The following is a 25,265-nucleotide window of genomic DNA, read 5'->3' on the forward strand; positions in this document are numbered from 1 at the left end:
GATAGACTGCATCCAATTTATTGAGTAGGGTATTGGAAGATATTTTGTAAATGACATCGCCGAAGTTGAGGATTGGTAGGATGGTCAGTTTTACAAGGGTATGTTTGGCAGCATGAGTGAAGGATGCTTTGTTGCGGAATAGGAAGCCAATTCTAGATTTAACTTTGGATTGGAGATGTTTGAATTGAGTCTGGAAGGAGAGTTTACAGTCTAACCAGACACCTAGGTATTTGTAGTTGTCCACATATTCTAAGTCAGAGCCGTCCAGAGTAGTGATGTTGGACAGGCGGGCAGGTGCAGGCATCGATCGGTTGAAGAGCATGCATTTAGTTTTACTTGTATTTAAGAGCAATTGGAGGCCACAGAAGGAGAGTTGTATGGCATTGAAGCTCGCCTGGAGGGTTGTTAACACAGTGTCCAAAGAAGGGCCAGAAGTATACAGAATGGTGTCGTCTGTGTAGAGGTGGATCAGAGACTCACCAGCAGCAAGAGCAACATCATTGATGTAAACAGAGAAGAGAATTGAACCCTGTGGCACCCCCATAGAGACTGCCAGAGGCCCGGACAACAGACCCTCCGATTTGACACACTGAACTCTATCAGAGAAGTAGTTGGTAAACCAGGCGAGGCAATCATTTGAGAAGCCAAGGCTATCGAATCTGCCAATGAGGATGTGGTGATTGACAGAGTCAAAAGCCTTGGCCAGGTCAATGAATACGGCTGCACAGTATTGTTTCTTATCGATGGCGGTTAAGATATCGTTTAGGACCTTGAGCGTGGCTGAGGTGCACCCATGACCAGCTCTGAAACCAGATTGCATTGCGGAGAAGGTATGGTGGGATTCTAAATGGTCGGTAATCTGTTTGTTGACTTGGCTTTCGAAGACCTTTGAAAGGCAGTGTAGGATAGATATAGGTTTGTAGCAGTTTGAAGAGGGAGATATAGGTTTGTCCCCCCCTTTGAAGAGGGGGATGACCGCAGCTGCTTTCCAATCTTTGGGAATCTCAGACAACACGAAAGAGGTTGAACAGGCTAGTAATAGGGGTGGCAACAATTTCAGCAGATAATTTTTGAAAGAAAGGGTCCAGATTATCTAGCCCGGCTGATTTGTAGGGGTCCAGATTTTGCAGCTCTTTCAGAACATCAGCTGACTGGATTTGGGAGAAGGAGAAATGGGGAAGGCTTGGGCGAGTAGCTGTGGGGGGTGCAGTGCTTTTGACCGGGGTAGGGGTAGCCAGGTGGAAAACATGGCCAGCCGTAGAAAAATGCTTATTGAAATTCTCAATTATAGTGGATTTATCAGTGGTGACAGTGTTTCCTATCTTCAGTGCAGTGGGCAGCTGGGAGGAGGTGTTCTTATTCTCCATGGACTTTACAGTGTCCCAGAACTTTTTTGAGTTTGTGTTGCAGGAAGCAAATTTCTGCTTGAAAAAGCTAGCCTTGGCTTTTCTAACTGCCTGTGTATATTGGTTTCTAGCTTCCCTGAAAAGTTGCATATCACGGGGGCTGTCTGATGCTAATGCAGAACGCCATAGGATGTTTTTGTGTTGGTTAAGGGCAGTCAGGTCTGGAGAGAACCAAGGGCTATATCTGTTCCTGGTTCTAAATTTCTTGAACGGGGCATGCTTATTTAAGATGGTGAGGAAGGCATTTAAAAAAATAACCAGGCATCCTTTACTGACGGGATGAGATCAATATCCTCCAAGGATACCCCGGCCAGGTCGATTAGAAAGGCCTGCTCGCTGAAGTGTTTCAGGGAGCGTTTGACAGTGATGAATGGAGGTCTGTTGACCGCTGACCCATTACGGATGCAGGCAATGAGGCAGTGATCGCTGAGATCTTGGTTGAAAACAGCAGAGGTGTATTTAGAGGGCAAGTTGGTTAGGATGATATCTATGAGGGTGCCCGTGTTTACGGCTTTGGGGTGGTACCTGGTAGGTTCATTGATAATTTGTGTGAGATTGAGGGCATCAAGCTTAGATTGTAGGATGGCTGGGGTGTTAAGCATGTTCCAGTTTAGGTCGCCTAGCAGCACGAGCTCTGAAGATAGATGAGGGGCAATCAGTTCACATATTGTGTCCAGAGCACAGCTGGGGGCAGAGGGTGGTCTATAGCAGGCGGCAACGGTGAGAGACTTGTTTTTAGAGAGGTGGATTTTTAAAAGTAGAAGTTCAAATTGTTTGGGTACAGACCTGGATAGTAGAACAGAACTCTGCAGGCTATCTTTGCAGTAGATTGCAACACCGCCCCCTTCGGCCGTTCTATCTTGTCTGAAAATGTTGTAGTTAGGGATGAAAATGTCAGAATTTTTGGTGGGCTTCCTAAGCCAGGATTCAGACATGGCTAGAACATCCGGGTTGGCAGAGTGTGCTAAAACAGTGAATAAAACAAACTTAGGGAGGAGGCTTCTAATGATAACATGCATGAAACCAAGGCTATTACGGTTACAGAAGTCATCAAAAGAGAGCGCCTGGGGAACAGGAGTGGAGCTAGGCACTGCAGGGCCTGGATTCACCTCTACATCACCAGAGGAACAGAGGAAGAGTAGGATAAGGGTGCGGCTAAAAGCTATGAGAATTGGTCGTCTAGAACGTCTGGAACAGAGAGTAAAATGAGGTTTCTGGGGACGATAAAATAGCTTCAAGGTAAAATGTACAGACAAAGGTATGGTAGGATGTGAATACAGTGGAGGTAAACCTAGGTATTGAGTAATGATGAGAGAGATATTGTCTCTAGAAACATAATTGAAACCAGGTGATGTCATCGCATGTGTCTGTGGTGGAACTGAAAGGTTGGATAAGGTATAGTGAGCAGGGCTAGAGGCTCTACAGTGAAATAAGCCAATAAACACTAACCAGAACAGCAATGGACAAGGAATATTGACATTAAGGAGAGGCATGCTTAGTCGAGTGATCATAAGGGTCCAGTGAGTAGAGGTTGGTTGGGATCACGGCGATTCAGACAGCTAGCCGGGCCATCGGTAGCAAGCTAGCATAGGATGGAGGTCTGTTTTTAGCCACCTCGTGCGTTTCCGTCGGTAGATTAGTGGGGTTCCGTGTGGTAGAGGGGATCAATCCAATTGGCAAAATAGATATAGTTATAGTGACCCAAGAAAAAATTGTCCGATAGACTTATTCAGATAGCAGCCGATAAGACAGCTAACAATTAGCAGGCCGCAAATGGGCGTTCAGGTAACGTTGCGACGGAGGGGCCAGTTGGGTAACTCCCTCGGGCAGATAATGTCGGTATCCCAGTCGGGAAGGCCCGGTGGGGCTCCGCATTGGCAGTAAAACGGGTCCGGATAGGTGATTGTAGCCCAGGAGTGGCTGATGGAACTCTTCAGCTGGCTAGCTCCGGAATAATTGATGTTTGCTCCGGGATCAACGTAAGCCAATAGTCACACGGATAGCAGCTAGCTAGCTGCGAAATCCAGGTGTAAATGTCCAGAGCTTGCGGTTGAAATCCGGGGATATGGAGATATATGGCATAGCTGTCTTTTCTTTTGGTCCTTAAACTAAACTGGTATACTTTTTTATTTATTACAATTTTCTTTAACAAATTTTGGTCTTTAATGCAGGGCCGACAGACAAGTTCCATACTTTCTCCCACTTCCAATGGCCTCTTCCATTTTTGCGGTAATGCTGTAAATAGTTGGTTGTAATTTTGAGTAGAGCAGACATTTCCATATATTTTTATTAGCTGCATGTGTGACATAACTACACCAATCGTATTTATGATATCATTTACAAAGATTATACCGTTTTTTTCCCTAGGAATATATATTTCTTAATTAATTAGCATATTTAAGTTTAACCATAATATTTGTTGGATTATTTGTTCGGTCTTTTCTGGTAGATTAAACTGAAATTGCTACCAACTTTCTATGGATGTTTTAAAAATAGCAATATTTTTGGGATTATTTCATTTTCAAATAACCGAAAGTGAAAGGTTTTAATCTGAATAAAGGGAAAAAAGCCATTCTTGAACATGGGGCGAGACATTCGTACTGTCATGCCCTGTCCATAGAGAGGTTTTTATTCTCTATTTTGGTTAGGCCAGGGTGTGACTAGGGTGGGCATTCAAGTTTCTTTATTTCTATGTTTTCTTTTTCTTTGTGTTTGGCCGGGTGTGGTTCTCAATCAGAGCCAGCTGTCTATCGTTGTCTCTGATTGAGAACCATACTTAGGTAGCTCTTTTTTCCACCTGTTTTTGTGGGAAGTTGACTTTGTTTAGGGCACATAGCCTTTGAGCTTCACGGTTTGTTTTGTATTGTTTATTGTTTTGTCGGCGTCATTTCTAAAATAAAGAGAAAATGTACACTCACCACGCTGCATCTTGGTCCTCCTTCAACAGCCGTGACACTTACTAATATGCTTGAGAACCTGTTCGGACTTAAGTATAACTTTTGTATGACTGAAGCCTTTAGTGAGAGGTCTATGCTTTCATATTTAATAATTTCTGCCCTCCGATTTCATATTAAGTATATAAATAGGCCCGTTTAATTTGGCTGGTTTACCATTCCAAATAAAATGTTATATTTTCTGCTCATATCATTTAGAAAACAAGTCGCTAGGTGTAGTCAAGGCCCTAAGCAAATATGTAAACTGGAATATGACTAAAAGAGTTAATCAGGGTGATTTTTACACAAATAGACAGGTATTTTCCTTTCCATGGTAGCAAGATCTTATCTATTTTCTATTAAAATGTATTGTAGTGAGACCATTTCTTTCTTTCGGGATATGAATACAGAATATGTCCACTTCACCGTCAGACCATTTTATTAGTAAACTACACTGTAATGTAAAAGTTGTATTTTTTGTGATCCAATACGTAATCCGGAGAAGTTAGAACAATTATCTAGATCCTCTATGAGGCTGTGGAGGGATCCTTATTGTGTATTTAAAAGAAAAACATGAATCATCAGCGTACAATGACACCTTTGTTTTTAAGCCTTGGATTTCTAGCCCCTTGATATTATTGTTGGATCTGATTTGAATAGCTAACATTTCGATGGCCACAATAAATAGATATGACGATAGAGGTCAACAATGTTTTACTCCTCTTGACAGTTTAACACTTTCTGAGAAGTAGCCATTATTTACTATTTTACACCTAGGGTTACTATGCACAACTTTAACCCATTGTATGACATATTCTCCAAAATTGAAAAATTCCAGTCGTACTTTATCAAAATCCTTTTCAAAGTCAGCTATGAATACCAGGCATGGTTTCCCAGATTTTTCATAGTGTTCTATTGTTTCCAGTATTTGTCTTAAATTAAGATGAATAATAATCCAACCATACCTTTTTAATTCTTAGCTTTTTGTTCAAATGGAACCTTTCTGGGATCTTTTATTTCAGCTCATGAAACACGGGACCAACACTTCACATGTTGTGTTTATATTTTTGTTCAGTACACATCCATTCTTGCCAAGTTTTTATTCCCAGATCTTATACTACTCCATCATGTCTCTTTCTCACCGTAATCTTTCCAAAACCGACTCCTGCTGCGTTTTAGGTTCACTCTGATTGGATAGCCTTAGGATATAAACATCCTTCTTAGAATATGCAAGCGAAAAAGATTCTTCCTCTTTACTCCTTAGAAATCTCAAACCATACAAAGGCGATACAAAAGGAATTTCATTCTGGATGAAAGCTCCATTTTAATTGGCACTCCAGAATCTCCACATATAATGCTCCTCTTCCTGTAGTTCTGGGCTGAGGAGGGAGTCACAGCCAGCCAGGCCTTCACCAGTATTATGCTATAAGGTCCAGGCACGGCCGCGGCCATGCATGCTAAGAGAATGGGCCTTGTTTCGCATTACATCAATGGAAAACTTGATTATTCTCTGCCATGGTGGGCTGCCAGTGATAGATTTGCAGCTTGCTAGCCAGCCTCAGCCTTCACACTGCAGCATTTGATTACAGTGCAGTCGTATGCTGCAAAATGTACTCCTCATTCTTTATCTATATAGTATGAGCTCTACCCAACTTTTGAATATAATAGCAAGCTACACTTTAACACATTCTAAAGGTTAACTAGGTTAATATGATAACAGTGATCATAACAGTTGTGATGAAGCTTTGCATGTCAGTGCAGGCAATAGAGTAGCGGGTGTGTTTCAGAGGGCTTTGTATCATCCATTGAGTTCAGGCCCTGTGGAATTGGATGGGGATTTGACTCAGTAATTGAGGCCAGCTGTTCTAGAGGAGGCAGCCTGCACCAGGGCCCCCAAGGCCAGGCAGACAGTAAACAGGCCTGTACTGCTGCAGACACTTTGGCTTAACCAACACACTTGCACTGACTGTACAGTTCATCTTCTAGTAGACCAATCCAAACAGTTGTTGAAGAGCAGGCAGCAGCCACACAGTTCTTACCAGACTCTGCATCTCATCTCCCTCTGCCACCTCAATGCCTTCGCCAAGGCTGCCTCAACCACTTTACTCACTCATAGGGCTGCAGTGTAAAGCATCCATCTTTGGCTGTGTGTAGTCTTTGCCTGTGTCTTTGGCTGAGTCTTTGGCTGTGTGTAGTCTTTGGCTGTGTCTTTGGCTGAGTCTTTGGCTGTGTGTAGTTATCAGGCAAGACACACACACACTGGATATTTGTGTGTTAACACATTACACACACTTCTTTATGAGGGCCACATCTGACTCTACTGATAGCTACTTTATTAAGGAAAACATTTACTTTCTATGCCTGTGATATGTGGTTGTCCCAGCTAGTTATCTTAAAATGAATTCACTAAGTGTATTTCACTCTGGATATGGGTGTCTGCTAAATGATTCAAATGTAAAATGGCTTAGTTTGGACTCCAACCAAATTCAACCATAAAAACATTTGACCAATTAGCATTGACAGTGGCCTTGTTAAAGACCCTCACGTTGTAAGTAAACTCTGGGCACACCGTCGACTGTATATACTGTTACAGTATTTATCACCCACGTATGTAATATGGATACTTGTCTTTTACCCTGTTCTTACTGTCTCATTAGTTTAAACACAAACAAGCTCCTACTCTCAGTTTTTTGGCTCTCTGTAGATATTTCTGAGTTGTGAGGCCACCCCAGCAACCCAGCTCTCTGTGGAAGGATAGGTCATGAACAGCATAACCCCTCCGCTGCCTAGCAACTCATGTATGGCAGTCCGCTGCCTCTGCTCTGCACTGCACAACACTATGGGAAATTAAAACGGCACAGTTAAAGACTCTGGTTGGCCTGGCCAGGGCAGACGTCCACATTGAGCTGCTGGGTCGCTGCCCCTGTCCTGTTGGTTTAACCCACAATACAAATGCGGCTTTATGAGCCGAGTTTATGAAAGCAGTCACTGATACAATGCCCAACACCACTGTAGTTTACAGCTGCTCTGCCATGGGGCTGTCTGTCTGCTCGGTCTCATCTTGGCTTGTCTACATTAATAAATCAGGCGGCTCTAGTATCTCTCGTTAGACTAATTAAGATGAGGGTGAAGTATCCTATCACTCCCCCTCTGATTGGACCACATGCAAGGAGAAGCTGAGGGCATAAGTAGGCAAGAGATCCCTGTAGCTCAGCTAAACTCAGACCTACACTCTTTGAAAAAGGGTTCCAAAAGTGTTCTTCGGCTGTCCCCATAGAATAACCCGTTTTAGTTCCAGATAGAACCCTTTTTGGATCTGTGGAAAGGGTTCTACATGGGGGAAAAAATGTTCTTCAAAGGGTTCTTCTATGGGGACAGCCGAAGAACACATTTAGGTTCTAGATAGCACCTTTTTTTCTAAGAGTGTACTGCTCCAGCCTACCTGGGTCTCTGCTTGAAATCTGTCAGTCTGGTCCCAGTCAACCCACCCAACCAACACCAAAACACCAACCACCAGAAGTCTATTTGCTATTCCATTAAATGGTGGCCTCACTGTAAGAGAGTGGGCTCTCTACCCTTTAGATGGCGCCTATCTTTTTCATTTTTTGCATATAGCTAGATCTACACAACAGATGACATGGGATTTGGACTCATCTTGACATTAGACCACTTAGAGATCAAATCAACTTTGATTGTGGAGTGAACTATCACTTTAAACCATTGTGTTTGTGGGGCTTCAGGCACTTCCTATTGCTCATTAAATGGTCTTCAATGTCTATGAGACAGACAAAAGACATTGATTGAGGAAACGTTTCAGGGTTAATCATTAAATGGGGATTTTAATCACACCCTATTAAATTAATGGCTGAATATGGTCAGTCAAAACAGGGATTAGAAATAATCAACAGCAAGCAAGCCATTAGAAAGCAGCTCATGTAATATTGAAAGGAAACATAACCTGTCTGAGAGAGATAAGATAAAGCTTCCATTAACATCCAATCCTGTGTGTTATTGTGTGACCGTGTGTGTGTCTGTGTGTGTGACCGTGTGTGTGCCTGCCTGCGTATGTGTGTTAGTGCATGTGTTGTGTGTATGTGTGTGTGTAAGAGGTCATCATTAATGATTGCCCTGGTATCGCGCTGAGCCAGACTGTCTCCTCCATGCTCGTTCTGCTTAACTACAATCACTCTGGTGGCCTCTTCTTATTTGTCTCAACCCCGTTCCATCTGATGTTGCTGCCTGCGATCTCCGTCCAGCTGCCTGTCTGTCTGCAAAACACAAAACATGTACCAGTTACTGCAAAACATGAAAGACTGACTTTACATGATTTTTCATTATAAATAAGAACTGTACTGTTTCGTATTAAAAACCAAACCATCCTGCAATGTATTATGTAGCTACATACTATGGGCTACAGCCCATAACTCTATGTTCTATTGATTGCCTTTGACATTTAATCTAATATCAAATGTCTTAATTGGTCCAAATACCGACCCCTTCAGCAATGTAAAAATATCCTATGTCTTTATGGATGTTATTTGATAAAAGGATTTCACATAACTCAATCAGCAAGGAAGCCTGATTTAGCTTTAGCCTGAATGGCTGATAATTCATGTGCTGTATTCATGATCATGTGCCATTGATTCCTTCACTAATTATTCATAAGCTTATGAGTATCAGAGGGCATTAACTTCCCAGTGACGCCCGGAAGAATGCTATGCGTTATGCATGGGGTTGCTAGGTTGGCGTACTTGCCTTTGGGTCAGAGGCAGTCCCAGGGCTGCCAATCTGCATTCCCCCAAATGGCTTAGAATTAATATTCCTTAGTATAGACTCCAGTATGTTCTGTACATCATATTCTGTCTATACAGATATTATTGAACCAGTGCATTTCTAACCTCCGGACATAACTGAGAACCATACGTTCTCTGATCTGTGTGCCAACCAGTCCTACCCAGCACACTGACTGTACAGCCCCTCATCATCTGTACAGCGCCCATCACTGAGTCTTTCCCCGGTGGTGGAGTGGGGTCAGAGCAGGACAGGGGTTAAATGTTAAACTATGTCCCTGTCAGAGAAAGGCTAGGTGTGTTCAGAGCAAACATCAAACTCCTCTCCAAGGGAAAGTGGGAGAGGCCTGTAGTCCCATATCCCTTAGGTTTACAGCTGGATGAGGTAACTATCAGCAGCACCAGGTAGGGTGTGTGTGTGTGTGTGTGTTTGTGTGTGTGTGTGTGTTTCAGGCCCTGCCAAACACTCCAACCCCACCACCACCACCATCACCACCACCACATTGCTCTGCAGCTGCTTGCTATCAAATGTTGGCAATGCCTTCCTTCCCCACAAAAAAAGGTTCTGCTGAGATAAGCAGTGCAGAGTGGGTTAAAAGCTCTTCAAAGTGCTCTAAATTCTGGGATGTGTCCCAAATGGCACCCTATTCCCTATATAGTGCACTACCTTTGACCAGATGTCTTAGCCCTGGTCAAAGTAGTGCACTAGATATGGAATAGGGTGCCATTTGGGATGCAACCCTGGTGTGATTAATAATGCGTACTTCCTTGTGGAAGTCCTCTGAAAGGTCTTATGTGTTCTATACATCCGTGACTAAAGAGTGAGCATTCTTCTACACATCACTTCAACTTGTTAAGGGTATAGACTACATTATGGAGACAGCTTATCAGTTATTCATCCTTGAATGAAATGAATAGTGAGGCATCTTCAGATTCTAAAGACACGCACACACGCGCACACACACACGCACGCACGCGCACACACACACACATACGCACACACGCACACACACACACATGGTGAGCATGCTGGTGAAAGACAGAGCAGTGTCCTAACACAGTGGTTCCCAAATTGAACTCACTCAGTCTTTAAACTTACTCTTGAAAGTTGTGATAGTAGAATGCACAAGGTGCAATTTTGAAATTGGGTGGTGCATCATCAGTTCCTCTTGTCATGTTAGTCACTAATTTACATTTACATTTAAGTCATTTAGCAGACGCTCTTATCCAGAGCGACAAACTAATCATCTAGCCCATGTCAGCTACCATTTTATTGTTTAGATTTTTCAGCCCGTAGATATTGTTGTATTTTTTTTGTCACATAAATATCACATGAATAGACATTAGACATGGCAAAATGTATAGAATTGCAAGAACATTTGCTTTAAAACTGCAAAATGTTCTTTGCACCCCATGACAATATGTGTAGAATTGCAGAAAATAAGCATTAAACCTGCTAAATTCTTTCCATCATTAAGAGGGGTGTGAACAGTTTGTGTCATGAACAGTGCTTGTGCCCATTGAAATAGACATTGTATGTGTGCACGCAGGGAGGGGGGGGGGGGGGGTGTGGGATGTTCTCCAATGCGGTAATGGGCGCCTTGAAAAAGTTTAGGAACCATTGTCCTAACAGATGAGCCTGATGCTGTAGAGAGGCTCTCCTCTCCTTTCTCCCCTCTCCTCTCTTCTCTCCCTCTTCTCTCCCTTTTCTCTCCTCTCCTCTCTTCTCTCCCCTCCCCTCTCCTCCCCTCTTCTCTCCCCTTTTTTCTCCTCTCCTCTCTTCTCTCCCTCCCCTCTCCTCTCCTCCCCTCTTCTCTCCTCTCCTCTCCTCTCCTCTCCTCTCCTCTCCTCTCCTCTCCTCTCCTCTCCTCTCCTCTCCTCTCCTCTCCTCTCCTCTCCTCTCCTCTCCTCTCCTCTCCTCTCCTCTCCTCTCCTCTCCTCCCCTCTCCTCTCCTCTCCTCTCCTCCCCTCTCCTCTCTCCTATCTCTTCTCTCTCCTTACCCATCACGCCTATTGAGTCTCAGGGAGCTCATCCTCCACTCTCTCCATGTTAATGATAGGGACAGAAGGAACCATTGGAAAACTGAACATTTTGAAGCTTTGTATTACCCTGCAGTAAGGCTGCTGACTGACACTCAACCATCCAGAGAGACAGGAAGGAGAGCTGGCTGCTGCCGACCTGGAGACACAGGGAGGAGTTATAGTGTCAGGTGTGAGGTCTGAGGATGAGGAGGCCCTTTATGACTTATACTAGGACTGTGACCTGTGGATATGCCACCATGTGCTCCATTACTATAAAACCAGCGCCACTGTGGGCTGCTTCTACAGTATCACTGGTTGAAAATATTCAGCTCCCTCCCTCTCGGAGAAGAGATGTGTCCTGCTACAGCCACACAGGTCTAATTGCCTGCCTTCTGCTCCCACTTCCTGTGAAATGAGGACAGCAGCTGGGGAGAAGAGAGCCGGCTTGCTTTTGTCTATTTCCTCAGGAAAAGGGTTTAACCCAGAGAATCAGTGGCAGGCCTGGCCGGATTCTCAGATGTCTCTTTTCGGAGGCTCTACTTATAGTTATGGTCTAGTGGTGTGGGTGGGTTTTTGCAGCGTTGGCAGTTTCAATGGTGCATTGAAAGTCACAATGAATAGGCAGCTAAGGTATTGTATGTATGTAGCTCAAACCTCTGTACTTGTTCTAGTGAATAATAATAAGGCTGAGGCTGTGGACCCAGATGCCCAAATACCTCAGCGCCCTTTGAACACACAGTTGCTTTGTCACAGAGCGTTGGAACTCCCTCTCCCTCTTGCTCTCTCCCAGGCAACACCCTACAAGCCCTGAGCTGCTGTCACGCTAAACAGCTGACTTTATTTTAATAATCAGGGAAAACAGTGATTTTACGGGCAGATGAATATTTGATCAGCGATTACAGGGGCTTGGAGATGCCTGCGCAGCGTTTCTGCCTAGCCGAGCGGAGGAGGAGTGCAATTCTACAGACAGGGAGCCCTGTAAATAGAGCCTTGTTGTTTGGATGGCTAGGGACTTGCTTTGGCAATGTTAACATGTGTTTCCCATGCCAATAAAGCCCTTGAATTGAATTGAGAGGGAGTGAGGGAGACTGGTAGTGGGGAGTGAGAGAGACTGGTAGTGGGGAGAGAGAGAGACTGGTAGTGGGGAGTGAGAGAGACTGGGAGTGGGGAGAGAGAGAGACTGGGAGTGGGGAGAGAGAGAGACTGGGAGTGGGGAGAGAGAGAGACTGGGAGTGGGGAGAGAGAGAGACTGGGAGTGGGGAGAGAGAGAGACTGGGAGTGGGGAGTGAGAGAGACTGGGAGTGGGGAGAGAGAGAGACTGGGAGTGGGGAGAGAGAGAGACTGGGAGTGGGGAGAGAGAGAGACTGGGAGTGGGGAGAGAGAGAGACTGGGAGTGGGGAGAGAGAGAGAGACTGGGAGTGGGGAGAGAGATAGACTGGGAGTGGGGAGAGAGAGAGACTGGGAGTGGGGAGAGAGAGAGAGACTGGGAGTGGGGAGAGAGAGAGAGAGACTGGGAGTGGGGAGAGAGAGAGAGAGACTGGGAGTGGGGAGAGAGAGAGAGAGACTGGGAGTGGGGAGAGAGAGAGAGAGACTGGGAGTGGGGAGAGAGAGAGAGAGACTGGGAGTGGGGAGAGAGAGAGAGAGACTGGGAGTGGGGAGAGAGAGAGAGAGACTGGGAGTGGGGAGAGAGAGAGAGACTGGGAATGGGGAGAGAGAGAGACTGGGAGTGGGGAGAGAGAGAGACTGGGAGTGGGGAGAGAGAGAGAGTGTGTGTTTGTGAGCCTGGTTGTGATTAAGGATTACGGAAATAGGCCATCCCAGAAGACAAGGTGAACATGTTTCACCCCATTGAGTTTGTATTGTGGTTAGAGAGTCACCTACAGGCCTAACGTTTCCTCTATCTAGTCTATCTGAGGCTGTTAATCCCTTTGCCATAGCAACGCAAAGTTCAATTTAATCGTCCCATTATTACTAGTGACCTCTTGATTATTGGACTGGCCCATATTGTAATTTGGGTTGATTGGAGAATTACTTCTCCGATTCCTCTTGATTCCAAATCAACGTGTTTGGCTTGCTTCCCTGACAAAGTCCCTCTGTAAAAGTCATTTTTATACCGTGATCCGATGGACAATGCTCAATCAGACCTTTTCAAATGCAGAAGTCTGAATTCTTGCTTTCAAAGTATAATATGATTCTCTGCCCAACTTCTTCTTCGCAGCAAGCGTCCTTCCTCTTCCTCAAATGGTGAGATTCATCTTGGCTCAGCTGAGTTTACCTGCATTAGCTTCTCACCAGTCATAGACTGTCAGTATGTATGGCTGTGGTAGAACCACATGACTGTATAGCATGTTAACTGTGTACATTGTGGTGTCTTGCTGTGGGAGAATAATGGTGGCAGCCCTCTGGAACAGACAGATATCAGCTTCATTAGAAGTGATTAACATTGCGGAAGCTCTCTGTAGAGGGGAGCCTTTGATGTTAGCGCTCATCCCTTTTCTTTGCAGTAATTGCATGTGCAGTTTTCACCCTGGCTCAGTGAAACCCTATCCTGCTATCTCTCTCACTCTGCCTCAGACCCCTCTCTCCTCTTTGTCCTTTTCCCCAGAGTTTGTTGATTGATTAATGTTGAGATAGGGTTTAGACGGAGAGACAGGGGTGTGTGTGTGTGTGTGTGTGTGTGTGTGTGTGTGTGTGTGTGTGTGTGTGTGTGTGTGTGTGTGTGTGTGTGTGTGTGTGTGTGTGTGTGTGTGTGTGTGTGTGTGAGAGTTAACCTACACTGGAGGGGGATGCCGTGAAAGCGGATTAGGCTTCAGTCAGCCCATGTCAGGGTCATTATGGTTACCAGCGTTAAGGAATTAAACAATCGATGCCGTGTCAGACTGGGGCGCTGCAAGAGAAACTAATGGCGTCTGTTCTGGCCTAGTGCTATCACTATAGAGAGATTGAGATAGAGAGGGGAGTGAGGGAGGGAAGGATGGAGAGAGGAAGAGAGATAGGGTCGGTGGGAGAGAGGTAGAGAGAGATGGAGAGAAAGAGTCGGGAGAGACAGGCAGAGAGAGAGTGCTGTAATGTCTAAGGTCAGTGTGGTTGTCTCTGCAGTCAGCCAACAATGGGATCATGCAGCAGCTGTATTGTTTAGTGTGAACAGGAATCAGCCTTAGTAGCCCTCGTGTTTTACTCCAACAAAAGCTGTCAAAAGAACAACATAATGCATGTGTGGGTGTTGTCTACCCAGAGCAACCGTGGGCAACGTACTCATTCACATTTACTGGGGATGGGCTATGCTTAACTTAATGGTAAGTCATCAACCTTCTGCGGGAGGTCAGATATTTGCTCTGACCATCACTTTTGGTCTGTTGTCTGTTGAATAGACACCCTAATCAGATAGTAGGCCTTAGAAATATTGAAATGATAAAAGCAGAGACAAATGGCAGGAATGTACTGTATGTTACAGTAACACTTGCATTCCTAATCCCTCCTCTCTGTGTTGTGTTCAGGAAGGACCAGCACCTGCTGTCCAGTGTGAACTGCTGGTACCTGGTACTGAACCAGACCAGGAGAGAGAGCAGGGACCACGCCACCCTCAATGACATCTATACCAACAACGTTATCGTCCGCCTCGCCCAGATCAGCGAGGACGTAATCCGCCTCTTCAAGAAGGTCAGTTAATATGTCAGTCATCCCTCTGTCCGTCCGTCTGTCCCTCTGTTTACACCTTTCCTTATCACCAGTGCCAATGTGGTTAGAGGCAAAGATACAAAAGAGCTCTGGCTTGTTTTGTGAGTTTGCTGAGCAGTAATGGGCAGCATGTCGATTGATCTTTCTCTAAGATCGTGATCATACACAATTAATACCAGGCCTCATTGTTTTTTTTGGTTAGAACCGCATTCAAACCAGCTTTCAAACCAGGACTTTTGAAATGAGTCTGAAAGAAAGCAATTTGCCTCCATCCTTTCCATACTCCAACTTTGGTATACAGATTGATGGTAGGCTACCGTGAGACTGTGTGAGCAGGGCTGTTTTTTGAGCAGCTACATTACCAGCTGTCCTGTGTGTCAGCACATTGTATACCTCCGTCTGTTCCATGTGGCCTGTGGAGTAGTAGTAGAGAAGCAGGGTTGAGGTAGAGCAGGCTAGGGTACCCTCCTGACCCCCTAACCTCCCTGGTCCCCTAATCCACCTGGCCCCCTACCCCTCCCCCTGGGCCCCTGCTGTTGTGAGCAGCGTCTTGCCCTGTGTCAGCAGAGATGACTGAGGTCTAACCCACACACAGACCCCTGTTTACACCTGGCAGGACTTCCTGGAGGTGAGACCCAGCCCGACTGCCATCCTCCATTCACACACTACTGTGCGTGTGTGTGTGTGTCGGCAGGAATGTGAATGGGGGTAAAAGCAACACTGTAGAGAGCACCAGCCAGGGCTGAAAACAGAACAACACAGCCTCCTGTCAGTCAGTGAAGTGTCCTCAAGTAGCTTTTCCTCTGGCTGGTAATATGAATGGAGCTATGTGCACTCGCTGGCATGCCTAGAGGTCATAATGAATAACATGTTGAAGAAATGTGCTGCATAGTTTTGTAGCTTTCAAGCAAATGAATGGAGGAGAGAGCTGAGTAGGCTACAAGTGAATCAAGCAGCCCATGAAAGAAAGACCCCGATGCCCAAGATTTCTGATATCCAGACAGTCATAAATCAATACTCCATAGATAGTGCCATTTTCATGCGATCTGACCTTTAACTTGACCAGGAAAAACTCTGGGCCTTTTCTAGACCTGATCTGTCCAGGGGAAAAGACACAGGTCTTTGTTGTAGTATCTATCCTCAGTGAGGTGTTCTCTGTTGGAGGTTTAGTAGCCTCTGAGTCTGGTTAGAGCTTGATAGCTACTTCGGTGGATGTTGAACACATTTCTAGCAGCAAATGTGTTGAAATATAGGCATGGTATAAAAGGGATAATCAACTCAGGTCTCTATGCGGCAACTCTGTGGAAGGTCAGTTGAATTACTCTAGCGCGTCGTAGAACAAACCTTCTCTGCCATTCATTATTTTCCATAGAACGCACAGCCCCTCGTTGATTATCCCTTACGTTTATCACCGGTATGACAAAAAAAATGTAATGTTCACCTAGTCGGCTCAGGGATTCAAACCAGCAACCTTTTGGTTACTGGTCCATCATTGTTAACCGCTAGGCTACCCGGGTGTGTGGTATAGGCTACGGTATAGGCTGCTATACGACACCCCCTCGTGCATTATTGCTTAATTAAAGCACCCATGTCGAGCTATGGCTCTGTCGAGAACTGCAAAGTCTCAGTGGGTTGCACAGTTCAAAATCCAGTCAAGACTAATGGAACAAACAATAGAATCAGGCTGCACTGTGTTCTTCCCCCTTTTTTTTAGAGAGAGAAGAGAGTATTTCATGAATGTATTATTTGTAGGCCAGCACAATCTGACTTGTCACATCTATATTCTTACTGTGTGTTGCATCAGGATTGTCCACTCCCTGCTCTGCTCCACATTGTCTCCCTCTGCAGTGTCTGACATCAGAGCCACCATGTATACAAATGCCATTCAACTGCTGCCAGGAGGCTTTCACATATTTCTCTCTAAAAGATCTTATCACTTATCACATTCAAGCCAAGGCTCTTTCATATCTGATTTAACAGGACATGTTCCCTGTACAGTCGTGGCCAAAAGTTTTGAGAATGACACAAATATACATTTTCACAAAGTCTGCTGCCTCAGTTTGTATGTGTCACGCCCTGACCTCAGAGAGCCTTTCTATTTCTCTATGTGGTTAGGTCATGGTGTGATTTGGGTGGGCAATCTAGTTTTCCTATTTCTTTGTTTGGCCTGGTATGGTTCCCAATCAGAGGCAGCTGTCTATCGTTGTCTCTGATTGGGGATCATACTTAGGCAGCCTTTTCCCACCTTAGTTTGTGGGATCTTGTTTTTGTACAGTTACTGTGTAGCCTGCAGAACGTTACGTTCGTTTATCTTTTGTTGTTTTTTGGGTGTTCATCAAAAATAAAGAAAGATGTACGCTTACCACGCTGCGCCTTGGTCTCATTCCAACGACGGACGTAACAGTATGATGGCAATTTGCATATACTCCAGAATGTTATGAAGAGTGATCAGATGGATTGCAATTAATTGCAAAGTCCCTCTTTGCCATGCAAATTAACTGAATCTGTCACGTTCCTGACCTTGTTTTCCTTTTGTATAGTTGTGTTTAGTGGGTCAGGGCGTGAGCTGGGTGGGCAGTCTGTGTTGTTTGTTCTATGTTAAGTGTCAGTGTTAATTGACCTTGTATGGCTCTCAATCAGAAGCAGGTGGTTGTCGTTTTTCCTCTGATTGAGAACCATATATAGGTAGGTTGTTTCACATTGTTTGTTGTGGGTGGTTGTCTTCCGTGTCTGTGTATGTTGCACCACACGGGACTGTTTCGGTTTGTCGTTCGTGTATGTAGTCTGTTCCTGTTCGTGCGTTCTTCGTATTTGTAAGTTCTCTAGTCCAGGTCTGTCTACATCGTTTATTTGTTTTGTAGTTTGTTGAAGATTTTTCGTGTTTTGTCCTCACTTTAATAAACTTCATTATGTCATGTAACAACGCTGCGCTTTGGTCCAATCCCTACTCCTCCTCTTCGGACGAGGGGGGGGGGGGGGGGGGGGGGCTAAAAGGGAGTCTGGCGAAGTCAGGTAGAAGACCTGCGCCTGCTCTCTGTACTTACCGTGGAGAACGACCGTTACAGAATCCCCCAAAAAACATTTCCACTGCATTTCAGCCCTGCCACAAAAGGACCATCTGACATCATGTCAGGGATTCTCTCGTTAATACAGGTGTGAGTGTTGACGAGGACAAGGCTGGAGATCACTCTGTCAGGCTGGTTGAGTTCGAATAACAGACTGGAAGCTTCAAAAGGAGGGTGGTGCTTGGAATCATTGTTATTCCTCTGTCAATCATGGTTAACTGCAAGGAAACACGTGCCGCCATCATTGCTTTGCACAAAAAGGGCTTCACAGGCAAGGATATTGCTGCCAGTAAGATTGCACCTAAATCAACCATTTATCGGATCATCAAGAACTTCAAAGAGAGCGGTTCAATTATTGTGAAGAAGGCTTCAGGGCGCCCAAGAAAGTCCAGCAAGTGCCAGGACCGTCTCCTAAAGTTGATTCAGCTGCGGAATCGTGGCACCACCAGTACAGAGCTTGCTCAGGAATGGCAGCAGGCAGGTGTGAGTGCATCTGCACGCACAGTGAAGCGAAGACTTTTGGAGGATGGCCTGGTGTCAAGAAGGGCAGCAAAGAAGCCACTTCTCTCCAGGAAAAACATCAGGGACAGACTGATATTCTGCAAAAGGTACAGGGATTGGACTGCTGAGGACTGGGGTGAAGTCATTTTCTCTGATGAATCCCCTTTCCAATTGTTTGGGGCACCCGGAAAAAAGCTTGTCCGGAGAAGACCAGGTGAGCGCTACCATCAGTCCTGTGTCATGCCAACAGTAAAACATCCTGAGACCATTCATGTGTGGGGTTGCTTCTCAGCCAAGGGATTGGGCTCACTCACAATTTTGCCCAAGAACACAGCCATGAATAAAGAATGGTACCAACACATCCTCCGAGAGCGACTTCTCCCAACCATCCAGGAACAGTTTGGTGACGAACAATGCCTTTTCCAGCATGATGGAGCACCTTGCCATGAGGCAAAAGTGATAACTAAGTGGCTCGGGGAACAACACATCGATATTTTGGGTCCATGGCCAGGAAACTCCACAGACCTTAACCTCTACCGAGCACCTACCCCGGGTCCGGGAGCACACCCCCCCCCCCCCCCCCACACACACACTGATTAGCATCGCTAGCATAGCGTCACAATTAAATAGTAGCATCTAAATATCATTAAATCACAAGTCCAAGACACCTAATGAAAGATACAGATCCTGTGAATAAAGCCACCATTTCAGATTTTTATAATGTTTTACAGGGAAGACACAATATGTAAATCTATTAGCTAAACACGTTAGCAAAAGACACAATTTTTTTACTCCAACAGTTTTTTCCTGCGTCAGTAGCTATCACTAATTCGACTAAATAAAAATATATATAGCCACTAACCAAGAAACAACTTCATAAGATGACAGTCTGATAACATATTTATGGTATAGCATAGTTTTTTTTTGAAAAATGTGAATTTTTCAGGTATAAATCACAGTTCTACATTGCAGCTGCAATCTGAAATAGTGCCGACGCAGCCAGAACAATTACAGAGACCAACGTCATATAACTAATTACTTGTCTTAAAACATTTCAGAAAAAATGCACAGCGTACAGATATTGAAAGCCCAACATCTGGTGAATCCAAACAATATTTCTGATTTATTAAATGTTTTATAGCGAAAACAAAATGTAGCGCTAAATTAGCATAGCCACGCCAGCCAGAACCAGCTGGGCGCCCCCGACCAGATATATGCACGACAGATATATGAAATAACATCGTAAATTGGGTCTTACTATTGCTGATCTTTCATCAGAATGTTGATCAAGGTGTCCTTAGTCCTGATGAGACGTTCAATCCATTCATAATGGCAACTTTCCCTCTTCATTTAGCATATGTACTGGTCGACTGGCCAAAGTAAAAAAAGTCACAGAACGGAACACGGCAAAACTCCCGAAAAAATTCAAATAATCTGATTAAACTATATTGAAAAAACATACATTAAGATGATATACAACCAAAGGAGACTTAAGGGATTAAAAACACATATATACTGTATATGCATTTGATCATAATCTGTAACTGGAGCATTGTTAGAAAACACATCAAGAAGGTAACAGCCTTGTTTAAAGTGCATTTTTACCTACATGTATCAAACAAACTTCGAGACGGAGATAGTTTTCATCCGTAACGGCAGCAAAACAGTAGACAATCGCACCTACAAATCGCGCGATTCAGAGAACCGGAAGTTGTCGGTCACGCCAAAGAAATAGGTCTTATTTCACGTCAGTACAAGATAAACAAAACATTTCTCCTCTGACGTCCTCTTGACACCCAGAGGAAGACGAATGAAGTGTGTTTCGGGTCATAGGTGGCGTGACCATATATAGGCAGAGCGTTGAAGCGAGCATACACATCTTGCATTCTTCTTCTTGGTCAGGGAAAGTGCTGTCAAATGACTTCTGTTTCACTCAGAGACAAAATTGAAACGGTTTTAGAAACTATAGATTGTTTTCTATCCAATGGTATTAATTATATGCATATAGTAAGAGCAATAATTAAATAAGAGGCAGTTTAATCTGTAGAGGAAATTATGCTAATGCAAAAACAGCACCCCCTGTATTCTCAAGAAGTTAATCCCATTGAGAACTTGTGGTCAATCCTCAAGAGGCGGGTGGACAAACAAAAACCCACAAATTCTGACAAACTCCAAGCATTGATTATGCAAGAATGGGCTGCCATCAGTCAGGATGTGGCCCAGAAGTTAATTGAGAGCATGCCAGGCCGGATTGCAGAGGTCTTGAAAAAGAAGGGTCAACGCTGCAAATATTGACTCTTTGCATCAACTTCATGTAATTGTCAATAAAAGCCTTTAACACTTATGAAATACTTGTAATTATACTTCAGTATTCCATAGTAGCATCTGACAAAAATATCTAAAGACACTGAAGCAGCAAACTTTGTGGAAATTAATATTTGTGTCATTCTCAAAACTTTTGGCCACGACTGTACTCCTTGGGAGGTCTGATGATGAAGGTAAAATAGAATAACAATTTTGCTACCTCTTTCTTGCTCTCTTTCTCTCCATCTTTTCTCAATATATTTTAAAGGGTGGAGGGAGACACCAGTATTGTCCAAAGCTCAGAAAATTCCATCTCAGCTGGCCCCTCCTCCTGTTGCTATGAGCCCCTCCCTCCGTGATTGATTCCACGTTCCAATTTTTACTTGTCATCAGCCTGCGTATGTTAGGGCTTGGTTGTTATGGTTAAACCTGTTTGGCGTAAGCTATACAAAAATAGATGATGTGCGTTCAAGTATGAAAAGGGTGTGTGTGTGCCTGCGTGCAAGCTTACGTACAACTACCTGTGTGTGTGAGTGTGAGTGTGTGTGTGTGTGATTCAGTGTGTGTGTATGAGGCCTGTGTGTGTTTAGAGATTATCCCTGGTGCTTGGCTCTGTGCTGTAGAGTCAGAGAGTAGCAGCGCTGCTGACTATCGATCCCGCAGTATTACCCTCCACTATGATTTATGTCCACAGAGGGCCATCTTAGCAGGCAGAACCATAAATCCTAGCAGACATGGACGTATAGGGACCATATATCAGTTTCAATATACACAAAGCTAGGGCCTGGAACAGACTCTTAGACAGTGGAGGCTTTGGGGACAATATGGGAGTGTGAAACTTCCTATATATATGTGAGATAGAGTTTGAGAGAGTAATTACTCATGGTCTCTTCTCTAGAAAAACTTTTCTGAGAAAAGGTTAGTCAGTCATACTTCTGTGAAGTTAGTACAGGTGTTATTTCCTTTGTGTGCCTACTTTGTTTTCTGTGAATACAGTAATGTGTGGTGTGGGTGGATTCACACACCCCTGTAGTCTCAATCTAGGAACAGATTGCTTCCTGTCGCACGTACAGCCATGCTAGCAATTACTTTCTCTCACTGAGCTCCCACAATACCAGGTGTGTTCCCACTCTCATCATTACTAGCTAGGTTGTGTGGGATGGCTGTAAATGCTGCAGTGTGCCAGGAAAACATTCCCCACACCATTACACCACCAACCTGTAGCATTGACTCCAGACAGGATGGCGTCATGGACTCATGCTGCTTACGCTAAATCCTGACTCTGCCATCAGCATGACGCAACAGGAACCGGATTCGTAGAACCAGGCAATGTTTTTACACTCCTCAATTGTCCAGTGTTGATGGTTGCGTGCCCACTGGAACAGCTTCTTCTTGTTTTTAGCTGATAGGAGTGGAACCCGATGTGGTCGTCTGTGGCAGTAGCCCATCCGTGACAAGGACCGACGAGTTGTGCGTTCTGCGATGCCGTTCTGCACACCACTGTTGTACTGTACCGTTAATTGTCTGTTTGTGGCCCGCCTGTTAGCTTGCATGATTCTTGCCATTCTCCTTTGACCTCTCAGTAACAAGCTGTTTTCACCCACAGGACTGCCGCTGACTGGATGTTTTTTGTTTGTCGCACCATTCTCTGTAAACCTTAGACACTGTCGTATGTGAAAAGGAAGCAGGCCGTTCTGAGATACTGGAGCAGTATCTGGCACAGGTCACTCGTTTTGCCCATTCTAACATTCAATAGAACAGTAACTGAATGCTTCGATGCCAGTCTGCCACGGCCACGTCACTCACTGTCTGTAGGAGTGAACAATTTTCGTGAACGGGGTGGTGTACCTAATAAACTGGCCACTAAGTGTTTGTCCTTTGTAAAAACACATTACTCAGAGTCCTGGTCCATCTTGAAAGCTGTTAGAAGAACTCAATGTCATTGACACGTCAAGTTTCCATCAGTTACAGCATATTTCTCAAGGCTCCTTTTGAAAAACAACACTGTACATGACATGACAGAATGACAGTCTGGACATTGGTTGCCACCAGGGAAAGATGAAACAGCTGATTGTGCCTTTTCTCAGCTTGAGTAATTACTGATGTCATCTACTTGAATGAGAAATGGAAAGACCTCAATGAACTGCAACATTATGTGTGTCCACATCATATAGCAAGTAAGTGGTAACACTATAAATGCTGATGGTGGTGGCTCAAACAACCGTTGAGTGGGGGTGTTTCCCCATCCACTCAGTACAGACCAGAAGTGGCAGTTCATCAGGAGAGGGATGAGACATTAACTCATCAAGCACCACAACTAAACAGCAGCTTTAACAATCAGCACCTAAACATCAGTAGCTAAACATAGCCCACGGAGAGGGGTGGAACATGAAACCACACGCACTCCAGCACTCTTCAGACAGAGAGAGTGAGGCCAGAGGGGAAGTAGTTAATTCACTAGTCTAGTGGTTGATTGTGTTCCACTGGCTGTTCTGGCTGGAAGTCTCTCTTTTGGAATGATTTATGTTTCTGTCCATCCATCACATCTTTATACTCTATGCTCATTCTCAGGGTGTCTCTCTCTGTACTGTATGTACACCTTCTTAAAGTGCTGTCAAGATTCAAATCGATCCAGACAGTGTCTCATCACCACCCACACACTGAAAAACTTTGCCTATCAGTTTGTTGGTACAGGATATTCATCACAATTCTAGCTATTTGTTAATATATGACAGTACATTGATTGATGTGCATTGGCCCTAACTGTTTTCCAACCCCTTGTTTTTCAGAGTAAGGACATTGGGATTCAGATGCATGAGGAGCTGGTGAAAGTGACAAATGAACTCTACACTGTGAGTACAACAAAACCAATCTCCTCCCCCCCGTCAGAATCAAACGAACTCTACACTGTGAGTACAACAAAACCAATCTCCTCGCCCCCGTAAGAATCAAACGAACTCTACACTGTGAGTACAACAAAACCAATCTCCTCCCCCCCGTCAGAATCAAACTAACTCTACACTGTGAGTACAACAAAACCAATCTCCTCCCCCCCGTCAGAATCAAACTAACTCTACACTGTGAGTACAACAAAACCAATCTCCTCCCCCCCGTCAGAATCAAACTAACTCTACACTGTGAGTACAACAAAACCAATCTCCTCCCCCCCGTCAGAATCAAACTAACTCTACACTGTGAGTACAACAAAACCTATCTCCTCCCCCCCGTCAGAATCCATCCTTCTCGATGCATCCCTTCATCCAGACACAGCCAGTATCAAGGCCTCTACAGAGAGCAATGTGATGAGGCTAGTGCTTCTCTCTGTCTCTCTCTCTGTCTTTCTCTGTGTCTCTCTTTCTCTCTGTCTCACTCTCTCTCTCTCTCTGTCTCTGTCTCTCTCTCTGTCTTTCTCTCTGTCTCTTTCTTTCTGTCTCATTCTCTTTCTCTCTCTGTCTCTCTCTGTTTCTCTCTCTTTCTCTCTGTCTCTCTCTCTGTCTCTCTCTTTGTCTCTGTCTCTCTCTCTCCCTCTCTCTGTCTTTCTCTGTCTCTCTCTCTCTCTTTCTCTCTGTCCTGCTCTCTTTCTCTCTCTCTGTCTCTCTCTCTCTCTCTGTGTGTCTCACTCTCTCTTTGTCTCTCTCTCTCTCTTTGTCTCTCTCTCTCTCTGTCTCTTTGTGTCTCTGTCTCTCTCTGTCTCTCTCTCTGTCTCTCTCTGTCTATGTCTCTCTCTCTCTCTCTCTCTCCAACTGCAGTGTTTAGCTCAGATGGAGGGGATGATAAGGAGGAGGAGGAGGATGGTGATTGTTATGATGATGGAATGGAACATTGCATTTCTCTCCAAGTCGGCCAGCTGCAGGCTGCAGCTCAAATCACATCCACATTGCAGGCTGTTCTGATGCCAGTGGCTGGGCCCACAGTAAAAAGAATGGAAACTCTTTAACCACCATTTGCTCTACCATCGGGTCTACTGTATCGTTGTGTCCATCAGGGCTTCTCTCTGTGCTTTATTAATTCTTCTATAAACTTTCCATTGTTACCAGGGAGAAATGAAGGGCACACTGTGTGACACTGTGCTTGTGCCCGCCTATAGCGTTGTGAAGTTGATACTGAAGGTGCCCATGTCTGGAGAGGCTCCTCCTCTAGCTACCCCCTAAGTACAGCAGACTGGATGAGTTCTTCATCTGATGTCATGAGTGACAGCCTATCAAAGGACATGTCCACCACAACACCGTGAAAAGAAAGGGGGTTATAGTGAGTTACAAATAGGTGACTAATTGAAACAGAAACATCATCAACCAAGATCAATGCGAAAGGACCAAAGACAGACTTTCACCTGTAATGCACTATAGCCCTTACCCAGTAAAGTAAAATATACACTGAGTGGACAAAACATTAAGAACACCTTCCTAATATTGAGTTACACCCCGCCCTTTTGCCCTCAGAACAGCCTCAATTTGTCGGGGCATGGCCTCTACAAGGTGTCGAAAGCGTTCCACAGGGATGCTGGCCCATGTTGACTCCAATGCTTCCCACAGTTGTCAAGTTGGCTGGATGTTCATTGGGTGGTGG

At 44.7% G+C, this 25,265-nt stretch overlaps 1 protein-coding gene across 2 annotated transcripts in view; it reads left to right on the forward strand.

Annotated features, from left to right (window-relative positions):
- Nucleotides 1–25,265, forward strand: part of LOC129815462 (SLIT-ROBO Rho GTPase-activating protein 3) — a 106,911-nt gene that overhangs the window by 34,358 nt on the left and 47,288 nt on the right. For both annotated transcript variants that reach the window (XM_055869330.1, XM_055869331.1), the window contains exons 3-4: nucleotides 14,649–14,811; nucleotides 23,489–23,551. In XM_055869330.1, the coding sequence (XP_055725305.1) occupies nucleotides 14,649–14,811; nucleotides 23,489–23,551 (226 nt within the window). The remainder of the gene's footprint in view (nucleotides 1–14,648; nucleotides 14,812–23,488; nucleotides 23,552–25,265) is intronic.

The sequence above is a fragment of the Salvelinus fontinalis genome, chromosome 18 (genome assembly GCF_029448725.1).
Source record: "Salvelinus fontinalis isolate EN_2023a chromosome 18, ASM2944872v1, whole genome shotgun sequence".
Classification (NCBI taxonomy): Eukaryota; Metazoa; Chordata; class Actinopteri; order Salmoniformes; family Salmonidae; genus Salvelinus; species Salvelinus fontinalis.